Genomic DNA, 23,525 nt, shown 5'->3' with positions numbered 1-23,525 from the left:
TGAAAAAGAAGTTGATTGTTATTTTAGGAGTTGGAATTGGAGTTGGGGTCTTTCTTTTTTTTTTTTTTTTTTATGGATGATTTTGTGCTTAATGATATGACATTGATATTAGGTGTGGATATGAACGCTAGCGCGTCAATTGAGACACACCTGACATATAACAAACCATTCATTTTGATGAAAAAAGTGATATATGATCGTATTTAAAATATGAACAAAACCTAAGGATTATATTCTTAAAATTAAAAACCCAAGAACTAAATTGAAACTAAATAAAAACATAGGGGCTAAGTATGATTTTTTTTACCTTTAATTTATATTCTAAAACAAATTATTAGGAGAATACATAAAGAATCATAGAAAATTGATTATTGAAGCATCGATCAACACTAAATATTTGTCATTTTGTACTAAAAATGATTCCAACATGAAGGCAAAGCATCTTGACCTACACCGGCCGGCCACCTTAATTTAGAAGTACTTGAACACCAAAGCTTCCTTCTCAGTTCTCCCCAAAAGCCATGTCCAATCCTCTAACCCCAACCTCCAACTTCTTCTTCCTCATCTTCACCATAACCATCATCTACGTGGCCTACAACTCCCCAAGGCTCCAACCCAAGCAAACCAACCTCGTCTTCTACGTGCATGACTACTTAACCGGCGATGACACGTCAGCAGTCACGGTGGCCGGCAAAAGAGGACCCACCTCCAGCATCCTACACTTTGGCACAATGGTAGCCGTCGATGATCCAGTAACAGAGGGCCCCGGCATCGAATCAAAGGAGATAGGCAGGGCTCAAGGCTTGTACGTCAACTCTCAGCTGGATGGCAAAGGCTTGCACATGGTTTTCTCTGTGATTTTCACTGATGGAGAATTCAAAGGGAGTAGTTTGGAAATTCAAGGGGCCGATATTTTTAGTATGAAGGAGCGAGAATTCGGAATTGTATCGGGGACGGGTTATTTTCGGTTTGTGAAGGGGTATGGGATCATGGAGACACAGTTCATGGACATTGCTAATCTTAGAGCTGTTCTTAAGCTTAATGTAACAGTTAAGCACTTCTAAATTAAAATATAAATAAATATTATTGTTATTAAGGCGGAGCATATAATCCTTGATTCTTGGGACTAAATTGTTATTCTTATTCATGATTTTCATTAGGTAAAAACTACAAATTTACATTATTTTTTTTTTAAAAAAAAAAAAAAAAAAAAAGGTTAATATCGAAAGGACTACCAAATGCAAATTTATGATATTTAGGGTAGAATTATTTTGAGACTGTAGTTTCCATAACTAGTTTGTTAAAGGCTTTTTATAACTATGTTGTATCCAAAAAGATAGAAAAAGATAAATTTAATCATTTAATTTATATTTTAACTCTCTTTTTCATGTGTGAGCTCAAACTTTCTCTTAAATTCTTAATAGATGAGGCCTAATACATGGAATATTTAATTAAAATGTGAAGTCAATGATGGAAATAGGGTTCGAGCTCAAGATTTCTGCTCTGAACTCATGTTACATCGCTACTTATTCAAAAAAACTTAAACTGATAGGAAGAGATGAATTTAATTATTTAGTTTAGATTCTAACACTACTACCATTTAGGAAAAGTGCTTATTCAACCAAAAGTTTTAACCTTGACATTTCAAAACGTCGCTACAATAAAACTTAGCATCCAATGCCGCTGAAAATATAGTGTGCTTTAAAGAGAAACTTATTGCACGGGTGGCAATTTGTATTTGCGTGTTAGGATTGAGTCGTGTTGAGACATGTGTATAAAACTATATAGATCAATTCTATTTTGACCTATTTAATTAAACGAATCAAACCGCTTAACCCTAACTAGCTAATTTCCTACTAAGTCCGTAGGTTGTGTCAACAATTGTTATCTCTTATGTTGTATGTCAAATTTGGGACGTGTCAAAACATGAGTATAAGATTATATAGTTCAACTTTAACCCGACACATTTAAATAAACTAATAAGACTCTTCAACCCTAATCCGCTAATTTTGTATTGAGTTGGTGTTGAATTCACGGGTCATGTTAAAAAATTGCAGCCTACTCGCACTTAGTTGCGGGCCCATCAATAAGGAAGCCCACAATACCGAACGGTGGAATTCCGTAGTAATAATCCGTTAAACGGATAAAAAAATCTCTCTCGCTCACTCAGTCTCTGTCTCTTCTGGGTTTTAGCCTTTGGGAATTGGGATGGCTCTGAGCTTTTCCTGCAACTCTACAATCTTCCCTCAGCATCAAGGTCGCTTTCGTCTTCTTCTTCTTAATCATTTTCATTCATTCAATCATTCACTTTCTGTCTAAACTCTCTATGGTTTCGAAATTCAGTGAGAGTGAGTCCTAAGAGCAACAAATGCCTTGACAATGTTAGAAACCTCGTCAAAACAGTTGGGATTCCTTCAGTTACGTCTTCTCCGCTTGAATCTCTCCGAAAGGGCAACTGGGTCAAGCTCATATGCGGTGCAAGCTTCGAGGTATCTACAAAACCCCACAAAACTAGTTTCCATATATATCGCCCTCTCACACTTTCCTCTCTCCCCATAGGATATTGTTGATATCAGGAATCTTTCCCTGGTCTACACTCTTGCTGGAGGTGAAAACTCTTCAATACTATTATCTTGCTTTGGTGTCGCCCAGTGATAATTTATCATCTAGCAATTGTTCGTGTGTGTGTGGGATGAAAGCAAATTTGAATTACGTATTTTGACAAATTGTTGTGCAGTGGATTGCATTGACTGTGCTGCCGATGCAGCAGTGGTGAGTGCGGTGAATGATGGAATTGAAGCTGCTAGAGGGATCGTGGGCCTAAGAAGACCTTGGGTAATGATCAGTGTCAATGATGACGATGACCTTCACTTCCGGAAGGCTGGTATATGTGCCTCCTTTCTTTGATTTAATTGGTATTTAGTTTTATCAGCATCACCAAATTCGGAAGCCAATGTGATATAATTTCATTAGTTTAAAGTGTGCTCTCAGTCTTTAATTTATTATTGGATATGATTTGCATGTCTTTTTTACATTATATACCCATTATCGTAGCATTTTTGGTTGATGTATTAATGGATTCGGGAATAAGTAAATTTTAAATTCAGCTCTATCATGAAGAGTCTCATCTATCAAAATGAAGACAATACTTCTCTTGATTCAGTTTTTGACTATGAGAGCAAAGCATTAGGGTCAATGAATTTACTGATGTCGTGGGTCCAAACATGTATAGATAAGAGGGACATAGTATGATTTTGGTTTATGCATTCAGTTTGAATAAAGAGGGACATCGCCTGATCTATGAGGTTGAGCTCAGGTGTTCAACAGGTGGGATGAACTTTGAGTAGGTTTTGGTGGGTGCTAATCTTACCAGTTAATAGAAGAGAAAAAAGGCGTAATCTGTGAGTTCTTTTTTCAACATTGTTTGAGCTAACCTCAAGCAACCCTAACAGAATTTGATCCAGAGGATTGTCCGCTTGACTGTTCAAGGCCTTGTGAAGTTGTTTGTCCTGCTAGTGCAATATTGCTTACAGAAAGAAACTCAACAGTAGAAGTTTCGTGTGGTACCAATACACCTGGAGTTGAGGTTTGTTTACTTGATTTATTTCATTAGGCAGAAAACCATACAGCCTATTGTTAATCATGGATCGCATTTGACATTTCTAATTAACAAAAATGTGCAGGAGGGAGTTATAACTGAACGCTGTTATGGCTGTGGTCGTTGCTTTCCAGTTTGCCCCTATGATAAAATAAGTGGGTGTCATATTACTTTGTCATAGTGCTTCTTTTCCTCTTCGTTAGCCTCTCTTTAATCTTTTCTATGTTATTCTTTCTGAAGCCTCAGTGAAGACTCCAATCCTAATTCCATTCCAAATCATAAATGTGTATTTGTCCCTCTTCTAGAGTGTTTTAATTCAGATCTCTTTCGTCCTTCTCACGTTCAATCTCATAAACTTGTTTAGGGTTGGTTTCATATATAAGAGATACTACTGCTACCGCTGATCTTATTAAAAGAAATGGCATCGATGCTTTGGAGGTCCATACAAGTGGAAGGTACTCTTTCATTATTATATTAAAACAAATGATAATACAAATAATAATAATAATAATAAGCATAGAATTTAGGTTGACTAGTGAAGAATGGGCATGGAATGGAAAAATATCCCCTCAAATATACTTCACTGCAATTCCTTGTGTAGCAGAAATACCTTTTTTTTTTCCTCAACTTCTTGTGCATATCCCAATGTGACTTCATCTAATTCATCTAATTGAGTTTTATTCAAATCTAGGGATTCACACCCTCCCTGAACTAATCCATGTTTTTCTGTAGGCAGACTGCTCTTTTTAAGGAACTTTGGGATGGTTTGGGAGATTCAATTGCATGTCTTAGACTAGTAGCAGTAAGCAAGGGACCTGCCCCCTGTTATCTTAAGCTATAGTAATGTTAGATACGGAGCTGTAGAGCAGTTTGATGTTTAGTATGTTGAGGATTGTGAATCAATACTTTCTGGCTCCAGGTTAGCTTACCTGATGTTGGGGATTCAACTATATCTTCGATGAACACAATGTACTCTATTATGCAATCTCATCTCAATTGCTTCAATTTATGGCAGGTCTGCCTCTGTTACCCAAAACCCCTTTGAACCACTTGAATAATTTTCAAATGATGTCATCTTGAATCCAAATTATACTTTCTCTTTCAAACAATCCATCTATCTAATATGGTTCATGAACTGAAGTTGGATGGTCGCCCCATGAGTGGAGATATTGGACGAGGTGCCACAAGGGAATCAATTAATTTCGCCGTTCAATTGGCTGCTGTGAAAGATAGGCCTCCTGGTTTGTATGCGAATTCTCTAAGTTGCTAGAGAATGTGTAAAGTTTTTATTTACCCTCGGTATGGCTGCAGTTCTTTATTTACTCCTTTCAAATATGGTAGGTTTTCTTCAATTGGCAGGCGGGACCAATGCTCACACAGTTGATGGGTTGAAGAAATTGGGACTTTTTCAAACAACATCCTTTGCTAGTAATTTATCACCTTGTTTCCTACATACTTTTGTCTTGATGAGCTCTAGAAGTTATTTTCTCTTTCCTTCTTTTCACCTTTCCCTTCTATTCCTAGAGAACTCAAAGGATGAAAAACTAACAGCCAGTTCGCCTAGTTCATTGCATGCTTTAATCGGTGGCATAGCTTACGGTGGCTATGCAAGGAAGGTTGGCCATATTTATATGCAGAGAGACTTATTTTTATGTTCCTATTTCAATCCATTTTCCAAGTTCTCTTTAAAAGCTTTGTCTCACTACATAAATGTGGTAACTTTTGCAATTCAATATTTGGTAAAATTGTTTTAGTGTCTCTGTTCAGATTGTTGGAAGGGTCTTGACTTCCATCCAATCCCAGCACGGTGCTACTCATATTGAGGATTACCCAGAGCATCTCTTGGAGGCACTTAGTGAAGCCCTTGCTTTAGTTGGAACTGTCAAATGTTATGATCCATTCTAACACTCACCAGTGGTATTAATCCTTATTATTATCTTGAGGCTTGTGTTACTTCAAAAATTCTTGTCAATCTATGAATCAAAAATAAAGAACAATGTTTGTCGTCTATTTCTTTTTTGGTCCAAATATATGTTGTTAGAGTTGTTCTACTTTGTATTAGCTTGTTATTCTTATAGCTTAAGGGTATTCATGTAATCGTGTTATATTTACCCTAATAATATGTGCTATGGTGAAGGGACTTGAACGTACTGTCCTAAACCTTTTCTAAATATTCTCTTATTCTTTGCGCTCTCTCTTTTAAACCTTACAATTTAACTTATGTTATCTTCGGTTGTTTGTGAAATCGCTGGGGTGTTTTTCAAAACTATTCGTCAGAACACTGTATAGGGTAAAACCGTAAAATATCATGTGAGTGATATGGATCACGTATAAGATATTAAACTTATAAGAACAGTTGCTACACATTATCTTAGCCAAAAGGCAGAGAAAGTGAATGTAAGGTGCCTCTTTTATACTAACCCCTTTGCTTCTATTTTCTTGTGCTCATAGATGTTGAACCACTCCAAATTTTGGGCAGTTGAACTCTCAGAAGGCTTAACAGCGTTCCAAGTACCAAAGAACGGCTGCACAACTGTGGAAAGTCTATTAGCTCCGTTTTGTCTTGTTTGTGGCAGCAACAGGGGGCCAGTATTATTCAATCCTTGATGAAGTTTCAAACGCTGTTCTTGCATGGTAGCGCACTGGGGTAAGATGTTTAGTGACTTTATAAGACTGAACAAGAAATGATTCGAGTGCGTTTGTATGACTTTTTGAAAAGTGTTTTCAGTGTTTGAAAACTGAAGTGATCTGTTGGGTCCATATATGAAAATTTGTTTAGATAAATTGTGTTTGAAAATTGTTTAGATAAGCAAGAACTGAAAAGTGTTTTGATGTAATATTGAAAACAATTTTTCAGAACATAAAGAAACAAAATAGAAAGGGAAAATCACTTCCTAAGTTTCGTGCGTTTATCAAATCTCTCGATGAGTTTCTATTTTTATCTTTTAGCTTCTTGAGTTTGTGCCCGCTATTAAATCAATCCTTCCGTATATATTTCGTCATTTTTTTTTTTATGAAGCTCGAAAAAAATTATAATTTTGCATTTTTCTCCAAAAAAAAGGTTATTAGTGGTGAGCGGTCACTTGTCAGTATGAGTAGCTGCAAGCCACCTCTCTATCAACAGGGTTGGCTCGCGAGCCTCCTCCTGTCAATGAGGGTGGCCACAAGCCAACCCTTAGGAGGGGAGATCCACTTTCCACATATCTGGTAAAAAGGGCGGCCTCCACCTATGAATACCAACTTTTTTTTTTTTTTTTTTTGAAGGATATGAATATCAATTAACCTTTACTTTCTCTTTCTTTTCCTCTTTTTTTTTTTTTTTTATTTATTTATTTATTTTTTTTTATATCAAGGGAAGGTAACCTCCACTTGTTACTATGAATGAAAGGTTGAACCTTGTTTTCAATTTTATTTTTCCCTTTTTAAAAACTGAGTGTGTGATTTCATAACATTCTTATATGAAAATTTGAAAGTTTTTTAGAAGTCCGTTGTGTTTGTTTTCTAAAAAGTGTTTTCTATTTTGTGTTTCGAAAAGTGTTTTCTTTAGGAGCTACATTTGAAAATTTGTTTAAATAACTGTCTTAAAAGTGTTTTCCAGCATATTTTTCGTTGTATTCAAACTCACTGCATGTGTGTGTGCATGCTCTCTCGTGGTGGGATACTCTTTTTTCCTTCAATTTGAACAATTCCAAATTCTCCCATTTCGCTGCACGTAAGGTTGAACTTTTGAATCACTGAGAGCATCTCCAACAAATTAGGCAAACTCTTCATAATAGTTGTTTTTGGCTAATATTACTCAATTTTCATCTCCAACAGATAAGGTTCAAAAGGGGCAAAATATAATATTTGCTACAGTATAGCATAATATCCAAATGTTTTATTATTTCCCTTTCATCATCTCTCTCCCCTTTCTCTCTTCATCCCATTCTCGTCTTCTTCGTCAAGTTCATTAATTGTTGATAACTTGGTCTACAAGCAAATCTTAGTGTACATAGGCAGTAAGCAAATATGTATCTGCTTTGTACAGCTCTTTGAAAAGATCAGGTCATTTGTTTGACCCATTTCCTAACCTTTGTTTGTATTTCTACACCGTTTTCTTTCGATTTGGATCTGTTGTCGGGGAGTTCATCATGTTTTTTATTCCTTCACTCTCTCTTCTTTCGGATTAGGAGTGGTAAGGATCCTCTCATATGTAATCCTTTTCCCTATTTAATTAGGAAAAAAAAAAAAGCATCTCCTGCATAGCGCTTTTATATTGGTTTTAACAGCTATGTTTAGCTATTATTAAGTAATATACCCCTCCAACAAAGCTTTTAAAATAAACGCTTCCCATCCAATTTTCTATAGTAGACTTTCATACTGTAGCAACTTGGACTAATATAATAATATTTAAAGCAATGAAGAGAGAAAGGTGAAATGTGAAAAAATACTGAAAATTGATTAAAAATAATATTTAAAGAAAGGAAACGGTGAAATAAATAATCTCGCTGAAATTTATATTAAAAAATAAATAACTAAAATAAAAAGGATGATTGATGCTCCCATCATTTCAACTTCTACACCAAATTCCGTCAAACCTAAATGCTTATTGGCCCTCTAAGAACTCTAATTCGGCCAACAACGCACAAAACCCATACCCAAAAATCCTCCTCCTTCCCACTACCGAAAACAAAATTCTAAAAAGAAATTATAAGAAGATCAGCCGTGTATACGAATCGTGATGATGAGTAGTAAGCTTTTAAGACAAATAGTAATTTAATATTATTTTTTTGTTGTTGTTATTTTCAATGTTTTGGGCAGATCTCGGATTCTTCAGCTGTTGACACCAGCAAAGGCAAAGAAGAAGAAGAAGACCGAAAGAAAAAATAATAATAAATAATATTTAAAAGCAAGTAGAAAAGAAATTATTTCCATCATTCAATTCTTTTCTCCCTAACTGTGCCTTTAAATATTTTATCTGTTAGCGGTTGCAGTAATGGATACTTACCCGAAAAAAGAATCTTGATCCGATGGATGAAAGCGAAAGACCAAATTGCCACGGAACAGTACAATTGTAGCTCACTTCATGCTGGTTTGAAGTTGGAAATACTTTAGTAATTTCACTCGCATCAATAGCTTTAAGCTTTGGGTGCAAATCCTGTTTAAGCAAAGATAATACAAACTATTTGTTTTTTTTTTTTTTTTTTTTTTTTTTTTTTTTTTGACATTTCTACGTAATTAAGAGGGAGGAGGAGGGATTCGAATTAATCACATCCGCTTCATAAGGCATGATCTTCAACCGATTGAGCTACCCTTTGAAAACCAAAATAATACAAACTGACTGAATGACAATGTTGCCAAAGTATGATTAGAATGGGTCAACTAGATCTGATAGCCCTAGTGATTAAAGTTGTGATCTCATCATACCGTAATTTGTGTAGCTTTGAACAAATAATGGACAATATTCGTCTGATCTTAAATTTGTTTTTTAGTTAGCAGATTCATCATATTAATAGAATTGTTAATTATGTGGCGCATGAATTAGTTAAGGCTGTCGTTAAACATATCATATATCATGTATGGATTCAAAAAAAAATTAATTGTATATGTGATATTGTTTTGTTAGACGAATATACTCTATTTTCATATTTTTTTGGATTCATTAATAAACGTGTTACACCTTTATTCAAAAAATAAAAAATAAAAATAAAAAAAAAAAATCCGGCCAGCCTAATATTCACAAAGGTCAAGTCAGAAACTCACGTGCCATGAGAGAGACTAGGGATAACTATTGAAAGAGATTTTTGAGTGCCTTGTGAAACTGACAAATCTTGGTTGAAAAACTAATCGGGATAAATCTAGGTAGGACTAAAGTAGTTGCAGGGTAGGCATTTTTTTTACACGATTAGTCAATTTGATGCGGACACAATACGAAATTAACGGGGTTAATGTTGAGTGATCTTATCCATTTGATTAAATTAGTCGGATTATGATTGACCGATACGATCTAAACCTGACACGCAACATTAAGACTATTAATTGTTTACATGAACTCAATATAAAATGAACAAGTTATGATTGATGGGTCTAACCCGTTGATGTTTGACAGAATTTATCCATATTTTTGATGAAAAAGAAAATAGAAAAAACGTTAGAAATATATTGGAGCAACGCCTTTTAATTATAAATTTTACATGTTTTCAGACAATGGAAGTAAAAAAATAAAGACTTGATCGTCAAGCTATTGATTTATTTTTTACTTTTTTTATTTACAATTAAGATTTTATTTCCTTTCTTTATTAGGACTAGATTTGCTTTATTTATTTCATTTTCATACTAGGATTAGGTTTACTTTCACTAATAAGAATAGGTTTACCTTTTATACAAGTATGTCTCTGCTATTTATTGGTGAGTTTGAAATGAAAAAAAAAATAAAAAAATCATTGAATTATATATCAAATCAGAGAATTCTCTCAAACGCTCTACGAAGTTTATTGTTTTTTAAGCCTTAAGGCTTGTTTTATCTTTTGGTTAAAAGACGCAAACGTTTCTAATTTTAATAGTTGTTACCAAATCTTTCGCTACGTCATCCGTTTAATTTAACAAGTCAGATTATAATTAACCTATATAATTTTATACTCATATCTCGACACAACCCGAACCCCACTTAGGCATATGCAATTCGAGCCTGGTGATCGAGTTGTGAGCTTCACCTTCCATGGATGGCAATGAGACTTTAGGCCATTTTCAAAACCCATTTTCACAAGCACCAACAAGTAAGTCCAAGAAGATACAATGGATTACTATATTGAAATGACTCTTTTGGTGTTGTGACTAATTAAATTATTGTTTGTTTTGGTAAAACGAAAGCACAACCTATTCCCCCTAAGAACGCTAGGAGTAATAAATTGATCTTAAAACTCATGTACTTTTTAATTTGGCTTACCTAAAATACAAGTGAGACAAAAAGATTGCTTTAGTTTTGTAGTTGGTGTACATGACGGCAGGGTCTAATGCCTTCATTAGCTAACTTACGTTACACGTACGGCGTCGTATGGCACAAACTTGTAGAATTACTTAGGTCGGCTTGACCATAGCTTTTTTTTTTTTTTTTAATAATAAAAAAAAAAGAGAGTCCGTGTGGTCTATTTGATTTAAGGTGTATTTGTAATTTTGTAGATAATAAGTACGATTTTAAATCAAATCGCAAAATATAAATCGTTTGGGAACCGCGTTTTAAAAATTTGTGATTTGAAAACGTAGAAAATATATTTTTTCAAATCATAGGTAAGATGGTACTTTTTTAAAAACGCATAATTTAAAAGGCTAATTTGAGATTTTAAATGTTAAATTGCGATTTTGCCAAACATTTAATTGCGTTTTTAAAAATTACTTTTCAATTCGTACATTTTAAAATTGCACTTTTTGAAATTGCAAATCCAAACGGACCCTTACATTTAACTTCCTGTGGTATCGAAATAAACTCAGAGATCCCTGAAGTATGCCAAAAAAAACAAATCACTCACTATAGTCAAATTATGTCAAATACTTAACAGATTCTGTTAGTGTGTCACGTCAATACCAATAAAATGAAAACATGTGTCACTCTTCATAAAAAAAAAATATAAATATAAAATATATAAAATTAAAGAAATTAAAACTTAAAGAATTATTATTTTTTAATTTTAAAAAAATAGAAAAAAAAAAAAAAAAAAAAAAAAAAGGGGGGGGATGACGTGGCACACTAAAAGTTGATAGGCTAATTTTAAAGTTGGTCAAGTTAAATATATATATTAATAAATAGACATATAAAATAAAAAAAGTTTAACCATTTAATGATGATCTTAAGGCTATTTTGGTAATTCAATTTGTGCATAGGTGTTGTTTTGTAATATAACTCATTCTGATGGAAGAGGTCAAGAAAAGCTACCTATATATATATATATATATATATATATATATTAAATAGAAGAACAGTGTATAAATATCTTTTGTGTAAAATTCTCCTGCTAATTTAGTTTTGAGACGTCTCTGTCATTGACGTTTTGTCTTCCAAGAAAACGTAATGAAATGAAAATGCACGCACCAGTCCAGTGTCCAGACTCAATGACTAATTGACTAATTGACTACGTTTGTATTTCTTTTTTATTTTTTGATATATATAAATATGAGAATAAATAGATTGGGTGTTGGTGTGAAAGATATGAAATTATGAACACTCGTGCAAGTGGGTTAGCGTAGAGGAAAGGGTACAATGCTTTTCACGAAATCAATTCCAAAAGTTTGAATTCCAAATTCATCGCGTAATTCTCACTTTTCCTTTCTTTTTTCTTTTTTTTTTTTTTTAAAAAAAAAATTAAAAATTAAAAATTGAAACTATGATGGGATGACCTAGATCTACCATTCTTTTTTCTTTTTTTCTAATTAAAAAAATGTAGGAGAGAGCGATCAAAGTGGCGGCTCTTTTTGGGTGTAATCATGGTAGCACCTACTCGCTAAAAACCACACAAGAGGGGCATAAACGATGGTTTTTACATGTGCTTTTTCAATTCCGATTGGGTCATAGTCTGACTTAACTTCATCAGGACATTAGTGAGACCCTTTACACTAATTATACATAATTAAAGATTCTCATTGTGAAATTCAAACCCGTGCTTTAATATGTACCTGACAACTTCAATTTTTTTTTTTTGGGCCTACTTAATTACCACCCTAGATGGTACCTAAACCTACCATTAGAAGTGTGGTATGGCCAGCCGACGGCATAGAGAAATGAATTATTATTTTTTAAATATAAATAATCAACATGAGATATAAATAATGTCATTTCACTAGCTATTATCAATAATGTGATAAAAAAAATAAAATAGTGTACATCTCACATGATTAATTAGATTAATTTGTTAAATAAAAGAAAGTTTTAACAGAATATTTGATTTGTCATAAACGCAATAATTCTAATAGAAAGTATAGGAAGTTAGGAACTGAGTTAATACCCATATGAAAGTCTAAGCTGAGTATATATATATATATATATATATATATATATATATATATATATATATACTTACATAGCAATAACTGATCATAGCCGCAATATAGTGTAAGGGCAACCTTAGATAAAAACAATGTGCAATTGCGGGGTTTCCCACTTTCCACCAACTTTTTTTTTTTTTTAACGGAAGATTCGAGTATTTTATTATAAAAAATCACGAGTATAAATTTTTTTGCAAAATCATAGTCACATGTTATGATATTACATAGTCATAGATACAAATAAAATTCTTACAATAAAAGTGATATCTATGACTTTCATCTTTCGCTGACCCATGTATAAAAATAGTTAAAGAGTAGGCCTGCTCCGAGCAAATTAGATCTAAGATTAGTGTAGCCAAATATCCTAAAAATTTATTTAAACCGGCCGTGAGAGATAACCTCTCACACCAAACTATCTAGGCCGTGAGAAATAACTCTTCACACCTGATCAACCTTCATCCTATAGATAGTCCGTGATGACAGATCTAAAGAGAATAAAATTTTTATTCAAAGCAAAAACATAATTGACAAATAACAGTTGCAGCCAGGGAAAGATGGACGGCACAACACGGAGGTAGATGAATGAATGTATAGCGGAAAGGCCAAAATTATTAATCTGATAAGAAAAACACCTAAAAAAAAATCATAATAAGAAGAAGATGGTAAGAGCGTAGGGTAAAAAATCTATTTTCTGAGGAATAAAATCTAGTGTAGGCGATCCTCTCACGGGAGGAAAGCATTGTTAGTGTAGATTCACGTGTCCCACTTTCCACCAACTTGGTGATGAAAACTATTATATTAAATCAAAATTAAAAATATATACAAAAACTTCATGTCTACTTCAACACTAAATCTGGCAACTAGCTTGCATTGCACGTTTTGACTTTGTGGTTTCGTCCTTGTTTGACTCTACACAAGTGACACGTGTGTGTGTGTATATATATATATATATATATATATATATATATATATATATATATATATATGATTAAATACATATTTACCCCCGGTGCTTTACGACCTTTATTTTTTGTTCCCTCAGTTTCACTTTTTATCAAATTTGGTACATGTGGTATATGAAAAGACGGAAATGGTACATCCGTCTGATTTCCCGTCCAAACTAACGTCCACCCACGTCATTGGGTACCTAAAAATTTGAAGCCCCGAACCCAATTCTTTACACATCGTTCCCAACAATATCCAGACAACAACATGAAAGAAAATGCCGTGGGTGGACGTTAGTTTTGGACTGAAAATCAGACGAAGGTACCATTTCCGTCTTTTCATATACCACAGGTACCAAATTTGATAAAAAGTGAAATTGAGGGGGCAAAAAATAAAGGTTGTAAAGCATAGAAGGTAAATATGTATTTAACCCATATATATAAAGAGAAATTTTCAAAAAAATTAATATCCACAATTTTTGTTTATTTAGCTGACTTTTTTTCAATAATAGAGGAAAAAAAAGGTTATATAAATATTTAGATGTCTATTTTTCAATTTCTATAAGTTATATTGGTTTATTCATTCAAAAACAAATACAATTAAAATAATGTTAGTCCACGTTGACTTATGGCGGTTTGAGTCTGAATTCTAGTATACTTTTTTTTATTACGAGAATTGATTAGCACACAATAATATTGGACAACTTGTACAAAACACAAAATTCAGTTTATTATTATTATTATTATTATTATTATTATTCTACAAAAGTAATTAATAGTATATATATACTTGGAACGTGTCAGTTTTCTATTTATTTGTTGAGTGATGCATTTGAAGAGGCCCATTACTTTGACTTCAATTCGCACTAGGAATCAATATGAAGATGCAATTTAATACAATTAATTTTCAATTTTCTCAATGCAATGGAGATCAACCCATTACTTTAATCACAAGTGACTTTAAGCATGGCTTGATCTCATTTCAAATGATCATAATAATAATAATAAAAAAAAAAAAAATAATTATCTAATTAATATTTTAACGTATTTAAAACAAAGAATAATATTAAAAAAGCAAATAGCATGAAGGCTACTTGTGGGGCATGGGATGCATGGCATAGAACATTAGAATTAGTGTCACAAACAATATCAAAGTCACCGCACAAGAAAATTGAGACCATATATATCAATCGCATGTGAATCCAACCCCACCCATGGGAAGGTTCATCTTTGAAGCCGACTAAAAGCGATAGCCACAATATAACTAAATATTGGACCACGAGGGAATCGACTACAATGAAGTTTTATGCATCTTTTCCTTTTTGTTGAAGATATATTTAAGGATGTTGTGAATACAATTTTAATTACCTTATAATAAAATCAGCAATGAATTATATTTTTCATCGGTACCCATAGTTTAATTTGGATTCTAATTTTTTTTTTTTTTTTTTTTTTTTTTTTTTTTTTTTTAATTTAAATGATAGCTAGTTTTCTTTTTGGCACGAACATAAATATAATGGTGAGATTTTGTGAGGGACCGACATACAATTTTTATGTTATTGCAATTTTTATTAGGTAAAGGCAGAGGAGTTCGTCTATCTGACTATCTAGCTCCCTTTCATCTCATGATAGTCCGACTTTCGTGCCCACGTTCCACGTGGCACATGTTAAAAATAAAATAAAATGAAAGCTTCTAAATTTTGAAAGCCATTGACAAGTATCCTCTGTGCAGAAAACTTCTAAACACACGCATCATTTCCTCTATCGCCCTCTCTCTTTCTTCGGTTGGCTGTTCTTACCAACGCCGATAAGATCTGGACCAACTCCTCTCTCTATCTTTAGCGATTTCTGCTCTCCCCCATCGATCTCTCTCCCCCTGCATCTAGTGTTTTTTTTTGTTTTTTTTGTTTTCCCGCATGCTCTCCTTTTCTCCAGCATTTTTTGTCGTTTTTTCCAGCATTGATAAGAGAATCTTTTAATTTTTATTTATTTATTTAACACGTGCCACGTGGGCACGAAAGTCGGACTATCGAGCCGGATAGACGAACTCAAGACAGAGAGAGGTCAACAATATTATTTATAAGATTTGAATATAAATAATGTTACTCCAATGTGATATATAAGGTCAAAAGACAGGAAAATGTGATATATACATATAATGTAACTCAAATTTGAATATACAACGAGCTTAGATGGTTGTGATTTTGGCATATCAATATTTACTATTTCTAAAATTCTTCGTCTATTGGGGCAGTGGTCGAAGGTGGGTTGGGCCGGATGGTGGCAGTAGATAGGATCTGTTTTCAAGTTTCAATGTAATTCCGCCCCTTGATTATATTAAAGAATATTTATTCTCAGTAATGACAGCGTAACCAAATAAGTTAATAACATAATAAATATTTCATAGCAATAGTCATTTTGTTCCCGGATGATTGGATCTATTAATGTGTACAAAACCTGTCCTAAGTGTTTATTATATTTTAATAATGATAAATATTGGTGTGATAATATTTGAATTATCTAATTTTTTTAAAAAAATGATAAAGATTCGTAATCCATGAAAAATATATACAATTGGCAATCTCAATTCCCATTTCTCACTTTTTATTATTATTTGTCATTAATTATTAATTTATTTCTGTGAGTGTTGGTGGCAGATTAGTAGTTCGTGCTTAACAACCAAGATAGATACAGATGTGGGTCAAGCCAACGCTTGATCCACCTACCACCAACCAGACGGTAACCAGAGCAGCCCGCCCATGGAAATTACAAAAAAGCCCTCCTCTCTTTCTCAAATCTCTTAACAAACAAAAGCATTAATAAAGTAAAAAAAAAAATTTGGGCCTTTTATTATTAGAAATAAAATCAATCATAGCCGTGCGAGCTAACTACCGAGAGACACGTGCGTAGCGCACACCTCGGGGTGGCTGAGCTCTACTTCCCTCTCTTCCCTATATAAACCAACCTACCCTCCCCTCCGATTTTCCAGCATTCCATTTCCGATTCCCGATTTGACAATTCCACCTCTTCTCACTAACTCGCCCGAGTCAGTGAGTCCTTCAGCCTTCTTCGTTGGCAGGTAGGATTTCCTTTCCCATTTCCCGTTTTCCGTTTTCCGTTTCCCAATTCCCACCTTGGTTTCCAATTCTCTTTCTCTGGTTCTTTTAACGTTGACCGAGCTCTTTGTCTTTTTAACGACTCGGGTCCTGATCTTAGATCCGGAATTCGAAGTCCTGTCTCTATTTGAATTTGAGTTCCGTTGCTTGTCGAGTTCTGACACGGATTTGTCGATGTCTTCGAGGTGGAGCGAAATGCTCTGTTTTGTTAGTTAGTGAACTAATTTGGAGGTTTTGAATGTAGTTGGGCTTGTATAAAAAGCGTGAGAGACCTGCTACTTTTTTTTTTTTTTCTTTTTTCTTTTTTCTTTTTTTTTTTTAATTCGTGGCATTCGATTTTGGAATTTAAGGTTGTCGGATTCTATATAACACACATTTTGCGTTTTTCAATCAAAATTGAGATCCGGGTAGGGTATAGTTTCAGGTTAGGTGCACCTTCCTTACCTGAAAAATTCAGGATTTCAAGTTTGGTAGAAATGTGTGTTTTTTTAGTTTAATGTTTGGTGCAACCAATTCTTGATTGTATACTGCAGTGGATTCGGTTGATCCAGTAAGAGATGTATCTAGATATGTACATGTAATGTTTGACGCAGCTAATGCTTCATTGTTGTGCCTGTGGATCTGCCTTACAAAGTGATATACTATTGTAATTAATAACAAAACTTGCTGGAATCTGTTTGGTCTTTATTCGAGAATAATAGTGATTGGGTTAGAGTAAGAGAGTGTCTCATGCACCCAATTGAGAATTAGACTGATCTAGACAAGTCTGATCATAGGTGGTTTTGTTGTGATTTGGATTCAGTAAAAGTTGTAGATTTCCTTCTATATCTGGTACACCCTTCCTGAGGTAATATCATGTTCTTATGTGTGTAACAGGTTCCTTTGACTCTACACCATGGCCACCGGGCAACTATTCTCCCGTACGACACAAGCTTTGTTTTACAACTACAAGCAACTCCCGATTCAGCGGATGCTCGATTTTGACTTCCTTTGCGGTGGGTATTGAATCCCTTCTGTTTTACTTATGTCAAGAGGGATATAATGATATATAGACTGAATTTTGCATTAGTCTCTTGGATTAGATTTCCGTCTATGTTAAGTTGGCGTTTTGGTGTTAATGGGGTGTTCATGCTTGTATATATAGGGAGGGAAACACCATCAGTTGCTGGAATCATTAACCCTGGTGGCGATGGATTTCAGAAACTCTTTTTCGGTCAGGAGGAAATTGCCATCCCTGTGCATTCAACGTATGACTTATTTCTCGCTTTTTGTTTATATGTTATACTCTTGTTTTCATTATTTAAATTTGGACTTAGGATAGGCAACCTTTAAATGACTTCCATCCATTTGGTTGGACTATCACCATATGTAGTATTGTTTTTTTCTAGTGATATAATTACCTGAAATAAACTGGTTTGACTATCACACAACAATGACTTCTTGGGTATGTTTGGCAAGTGACCGAACAGAGCAGAATCGTGCGTCTGACATAAGGGAAAGAATTTTTTAGTTGAATTTTTTTGGGAGTAGTGGTAAGAAGTGATAAATGTGATATAAAGTTAAAAGAATCTGTATGGAAAAGTGAAAAAGTTTTGTATTGTAGTGGATTTTTTTATTTGAAAAATAATAAAAAAGTTATTGATGTGATATAAAGTTAGAATGTTTTGTAGTTGATTGTTTTTGGGAAAAGTGAAAATAAAGTAGGAGAATTTTCTGTCACTTGCCAAACAACCCCCTTATATTTTGTTTCTTTTGTTTTTGTATTTTTTTTGTTTTGTTTTGTTATTATTATTATTTTTTGTTCTCCAATATAATAAACTGCTTACGCATTAACATGTTGCTCGCATAAACTGGTTGATGCAAAGAAGTACTTGATCTTGATGGTTTCTGCATAGACAAATCATAACTGGTTATAAATAGTGGAATGCAGCTTTACTTGTTCATAGGTTTGCTTGCGGTAATTGTGGCCTCTTGGGAGAATCGATGACTGCATCAAAGATGTCATTCTTTAGTTGCAAGTTTGATTTTCAATTGCAGTATGCCCAGAAAACTATTAGTACAATCAAAACACATGATCTGTGGTTTATAGTTGTTACGTCTTCATGACATGTTAGAAATCAGCTTACTTGTGGGTTCTGAACTTCTCTGAGTAAAATTTTCTTACTTTCATGTCAACTTCTTTTGCAGTATTGAGGCAGCTAGTGCTGCACATCCTACTGCTGATGTCTTTATCAACTTTGCATCGTTTAGAAGGTTCGCACTCATTAAATTAACAATGTTGTGGAGTGCAGCACTTCTTTAGTTGTACTTTATAATTAGTTATATATTGATGAATATGCAGTGCTGCTGCTTCATCCATGGCCGCTTTGAAGCAACCAACCATTCGAGTTGTGGCTATCATTGCGGAAGGTGTTCCAGAGTCGGACGCTAAGCAATTGATCGCATATGCACGTGCAAATAATAAGGTTAGATGAATGCTGCATATTCATATAAACTGAATTAACCAGTAAAGAGATTAATCAAGTGATACTAATTTATTGCTGATGTTGCAGGTTGTTATTGGCCCAGCTACCGTTGGAGGCATTCAAGCTGGGGCTTTTAAGATAGGTGACACTGCTGGAACAATTGATAATATAATTCAATGCAAGCTCTACAGGCCTGGATCTGTTGGTTTTGTCTCCAAATCTGTATGTAGTCGTTCCAGAGCTTTTTGTCTCTTCATTGCATGTATATTTCTCACATCGTGGACCATTCTTTGCCCTATACTCTCTGAAACTTCCCAGTAATAAGTACAATTTTCAGACTGCTCCCTGGTTTTCATCATAGTTTTCTTTTGTGTTAAACCAGTTGCATGATATGTTAAATAATTCTCAAGTTTGTTCTTCACCGTCAGAATTTTGTATCTGATGTGAGATTGAGGTTTTTTTTTCTTCTTCTTCTTCTCTTTTTTTTTTTATTTTTTTTGTCCTGTCTTGTCTTGTATCCATGAACTTAAAATTTAATAGTGGAACCTCATTTGTAAGTAATGATGAAACAAAATAGTCTAGCGCAAGGTTTCTGTAGGAAATATAGGAGTGAGCAGTTTTTATTCAGCACTTGAAAAGTGCAATCTGTTCCAATCTGTCAAGCAGAGTCTGCTACTTTATTTGGCAGATGGACTTGTTACACTTGTATAATCTTTAAGTTGTTGAGCGGAAATTTTATTTTTTCTTCAAGAATGCAATTTAACATCTTTTGGGAGGAAATTGTGTGTCTCATACCTCATCAATATGACTGAAAATCGTCCAGACTTGCTTAATTTGTTTTCAAGCATTGAACATATTGTCTTTGGCAAGAATGTCACATGTATGTTGATGGTTAGAAATTTCTTACAATTGCAGGGTGGGATGTCTAATGAATTATACAATACTATTGCCCGTGTTTCTGATGGAATTTATGAAGGTACCCGTATTCTGGCTGTATTGTTTAGTTTTAACCTCATGATGGCCTTAATCTGTGTGGATTTTGGTTGTAATTTAAACTTTGATGTGTTTTTGGAACTGCTTTAGGTATTGCAATTGGAGGAGACGTGTTCCCAGGCTCCACTCTTTCTGATCATGTTTTGCGGTTTAACAACATCCCACAGGTATTATCACTTTGATTTACTCCTTTTTAGGTGCCTGCCAAACATTTGTCTCCTGAATGTGTAGTTTTCCTCTTTGACAAGTGTTAAAGCCATCTAATCCTGCATCAGCTTGCTATTTACGTTCTGCATGATCAAGTCCCTTCTCTTTCAGGATTAGAAATTGATGTTCTTAATATCATACCTATGCAACTTTCGGTGGTGAAAAGTTGCAGACTCTGTGCTTTGACTGGCGTGAAAGCTGACAAATTTTATAACATTGTCACTGAGTTTTCTCGTGTTGGACACTTTGCATTTATTGTTATCCTTCAATCTGAGTTTTTAATTGTACCTCAGGTTAAAATGATTGTTGTTCTTGGGGAACTTGGTGGACGAGATGAGTATTCCCTGGTTGAAGCCCTGAAACAGGGGAAAGTGAATAAACCATTGGTTGCTTGGGTTAGTGGAACTTGTGCACGACTCTTCAAGTCTGAAGTACAATTTGGTCATGCTGTAAGAAACTACCCCATTTGTCTTTTACTGATATCTTTTTAATTCTGTAGTCTGTAGTGATATCATAAAAGGGGCACCATTCCTAGATGATTATGTTCCTCAATATTGTCTAAATCAGGGGGCTAAAAGCGGTGGTGAGATGGAGTCTGCTCAAGCAAAAAATCAAGCACTAAGAGAAGCTGGAGCTATTGTTCCCACGTCATATGAAGCTTTAGAAGCTGCAATTAAGGAAACTTTTGAGAAGCTGGTTAGTTTCTATGTTTTATGAGCTTTTATCGGTCATAAGACCTGACCACCCCCCCACCCCACCAAAGAAGGAAAAAAAACAGAAACAAGGTGTCTTGATATGAGTTGCTTTGGATCTGCAACTAGTTATATTTACGTGCTTATTTATATTTTCTGTTAGGTTGAAGAGGGGAAGACTACACCAGTAAAGGAAATTAAGCCTCCACAAATCCCTGAGGATCTTAGCACTGCCATCAAGAGTGGGAAAGTTCGCGCCCCAACTCATATTATTTCTACCATCTCTGACGATAGGGGTACGTCTTGAACGAATAATAATTTGGTATTCATGTTTTTCTGGCTTAGATATGATTGGCCCTAAATGCATCTTTCAATCAATTTGTAGGTGAAGAGCCATGCTATGCTGGTGTGCCAATGTCTTCGATTGTTGAATCGGGTTATGGTGTTGGTGATGTTATCTCTCTTTTGTGGTTCAAACGCAGCCTTCCCCGTTACTGCACACATTTTATTGAGGTAGGTTTCTCATGACGAGTTTTTTTTTTTTTTTTTTTTTTTTTTTTTAAAAAAAAAATTATTTATTTATATGTTTGTAATCACGTATTTGCTTAAAATGCTCACTTGATTTAGCTAATTGTCCTGTTTGTTTTCCATTTAAATAAACACTGGACTATGCAAGCAACTTTTGTTTTCTTGTCATTTCACTAATACGTTTGTCATTGGTCAGATATGTATCATGTTATGTGCCGACCATGGTCCTTGTGTATCTGGTGCTCACAACACTATAGTGACAGCAAGAGCTGGAAAAGACCTTGTTTCCAGCCTGGTCTCAGGTAAATAGTTGCCATTTAATGGTTTTTTCTCACTGAAGTTACTGCTTAATATTGCTGACAGGACTGGCTCCTGTGAGCTGATTTTGTAATGGAATGGTGGCTGATGAACTTGTTAAACAGGTTTGCTTACAATTGGTCCCCGATTTGGTGGTGCCATCGATGATGCTGCTCGATACTTCAAGGATGCTTCCGACAAGGTGAGACTTGATGGGGATTACCAGGGATCCTTTATTTTGATTTTTAACTATGAAGGTCTGAACATTCTAACTTGCTATCCTTTTGCTGTGTGTTTGTCAGGGTTTGACACCTTACGAGTTTGTTGAAAGCATGAAAAAGAAGGGCATTCGCGTACCAGGAATTGGGCACAGGTATAGGGAGTTTTAAACTCAGTTTGTTTTTCAAATTATGAAAAAACCAGAAACCATGAAGTTAAAAAAAAATTACATGCTTGTACTGGTATATTACAAATCTGGGTTTTTGAAACTCTTCTTTATTTGGCGTGGAAAAGGATTAAGAGAGGGGACAACAGAGATAAGAGAGTAGAGCTGCTACAACTGTTTGCACGCACACATTTCCCATCTGTGAAGTACATGGAATATGCTGTGCAAGTTGAAACATACACGCTCTCCAAGGCAAATAACTTGGTGCTCAATGTAGATGGTGCTATTGGGTCCCTTTTCTTGGATCTACTTGCCGGCAGTGGAATGTTCACCAAGCAAGAGATTGACGAGATAGTTGAGATTGGCTATCTGAATGGGCTGTTCGTGCTGGCTCGCTCCATTGGTCTGATTGGGTGAGTTGGATTACGCAAAAACATTTCTTATCTAGACCATTGGGTTATGTTTTGTGTTGCTTATTAAGGTACAATCAGATCCTTGACATTGAGACTTGTTGTGACCCCATTATCTCCTTGTTTATCCTCAAGTGTGACATGGTTGAGCTCTATGGTCCCATAACAGATTAGATGGTCCTAGGTTCACCGAACATAGATATGACCTTTTTGTGATAAAAGCATATACGTCTATAGCTTTGGGTATCTAGCTTCCATTATATACCTTGGTCTAGGCGGGCAAAAATAAGTGGAGGAAAGAGAAAAAAGCAGTGTCATTCAAGCTACAGTGATGGTTCAGATAAAACTTTAACATGTGCATTTTGCTTGAAGTGTTTCTCATACTTGTTTCCCACTGATTGCCCGTTTGTTCAAAAACAGGCACACCTTTGACCAGAAGAGATTGAAGCAGCCGCTATACCGCCACCCATGGGAGGATGTTCTCTACACCAAGTGAAAGCACTTGCGTTTGCTTTGCGTCGACCATGCTGTCAACTAGCGTTTTTCTCTTCCAAGTTTCTGCAATCTGCTGAAATGATTGTCCGATTGTTAGACTAGTGTTTGTACTGCTCATGCCAAGCTGATGAGTATCTTCATTTGTAAGTTGTATCAAAATTCATAAGAGTGAAACCTCCCAAATCGTTTGTTAAACAAAGTTACTACGTTTCCATTAAGAAATCCTTCCTGCTTTTGGTCTGCTGTCAAGGAGAAATAATGGGATATCGATGTACGTGATGAAATTGTGTACTTGAGAGAGAGAGTGTGTACTGTTTTTCAATTCTAAAATAAGGACTACTAGCTGTCAAGCTCAGAAAGAAAAGAAAAAGTAACACTAT

At 34.7% G+C, this 23,525-nt stretch overlaps 3 protein-coding genes and 1 pseudogene across 3 annotated transcripts; 3 read left to right on the top strand and 1 right to left on the bottom strand.

The window, feature by feature from the left end:
- Window positions 1–472: 472 nt before the first annotated feature.
- Window positions 473–1,096, top strand: LOC133858839 (dirigent protein 11-like). The gene has a single exon (XM_062294294.1). It carries the CDS (start codon window positions 522–524, stop codon window positions 1,062–1,064), a length of 543 nt encoding a protein of 180 aa, XP_062150278.1. The 5' UTR covers window positions 473–521; the 3' UTR covers window positions 1,065–1,096.
- A 1,049-nt stretch (window positions 1,097–2,145) lies between these two features.
- Window positions 2,146–6,395, top strand: LOC133858838 (uncharacterized). The gene is made up of 14 exons (XM_062294293.1): window positions 2,146–2,257; window positions 2,344–2,489; window positions 2,560–2,608; window positions 2,738–2,884; window positions 3,453–3,586; window positions 3,684–3,753; window positions 3,963–4,053; window positions 4,331–4,400; window positions 4,518–4,613; window positions 4,740–4,839; window positions 4,940–5,026; window positions 5,123–5,214; window positions 5,366–5,515; window positions 6,050–6,395. Exons 1-13 carry the CDS (start codon window positions 2,209–2,211, stop codon window positions 5,501–5,503), a joined length of 1,269 nt encoding a protein of 422 aa, XP_062150277.1. The 5' UTR covers window positions 2,146–2,208; the 3' UTR covers window positions 5,504–5,515; window positions 6,050–6,395.
- Window positions 5,884–5,994, bottom strand: LOC133858966 (U2 spliceosomal RNA; annotated as a pseudogene).
- A 10,083-nt stretch (window positions 6,396–16,478) lies between the features above and the next one.
- On the top strand, window positions 16,479–23,380 carry LOC133879842 (ATP-citrate synthase beta chain protein 2). Its single transcript, XM_062318613.1, has 17 exons — window positions 16,479–16,636; window positions 17,550–17,668; window positions 17,818–17,920; window positions 18,861–18,926; window positions 19,015–19,138; window positions 19,226–19,360; window positions 20,054–20,114; window positions 20,222–20,298; window positions 20,632–20,787; window positions 20,906–21,034; window positions 21,194–21,326; window positions 21,416–21,543; window positions 21,755–21,860; window positions 21,981–22,057; window positions 22,158–22,228; window positions 22,369–22,653; window positions 23,071–23,380. Exons 2-17 carry the CDS (start codon window positions 17,569–17,571, stop codon window positions 23,144–23,146), a joined length of 1,827 nt encoding a protein of 608 aa, XP_062174597.1. The 5' UTR covers window positions 16,479–16,636; window positions 17,550–17,568; the 3' UTR covers window positions 23,147–23,380.
- The last annotated feature ends 145 nt before the right edge of the window (window positions 23,381–23,525 follow it).

The sequence above is a fragment of the Alnus glutinosa genome, chromosome 1, assembly GCF_958979055.1.
Source record: "Alnus glutinosa chromosome 1, dhAlnGlut1.1, whole genome shotgun sequence".
NCBI classification, from domain to species: Eukaryota; Viridiplantae; Streptophyta; class Magnoliopsida; order Fagales; family Betulaceae; genus Alnus; species Alnus glutinosa.
The sequence above is the reverse complement of the archived record's forward strand: the minus strand, read 5'-3'. Positions and strand labels throughout refer to the sequence as shown.

Coding starts and splice junctions, on each gene's coding strand:
- LOC133858838 (XM_062294293.1), top strand. CDS start 2,209: ATGGCTCTGAGCTTTTCCTGCAACTCTACAATCTTCCCTCAGCATCAA. Junction 2,885..3,452: donor CCTTCACTTCCGGAAGGCTG/GTATATGTGCCT, acceptor CAACCCTAACAG/AATTTGATCCAGAGGATTGT. Junction 4,840..4,939: donor TGTGAAAGATAGGCCTCCTG/GTTTGTATGCGA, acceptor CAAATATGGTAG/GTTTTCTTCAATTGGCAGGC.
- LOC133879842 (XM_062318613.1), top strand. CDS start 17,569: ATGGCCACCGGGCAACTATTCTCCCGTACGACACAAGCTTTGTTTTAC. Junction 17,669..17,817: donor CGATTTTGACTTCCTTTGCG/GTGGGTATTGAA, acceptor TTGTATATATAG/GGAGGGAAACACCATCAGTT. Junction 17,921..18,860: donor GCCATCCCTGTGCATTCAAC/GTATGACTTATT, acceptor CTTCTTTTGCAG/TATTGAGGCAGCTAGTGCTG.
- LOC133858839 (XM_062294294.1), top strand. CDS start 522: ATGTCCAATCCTCTAACCCCAACCTCCAACTTCTTCTTCCTCATCTTC.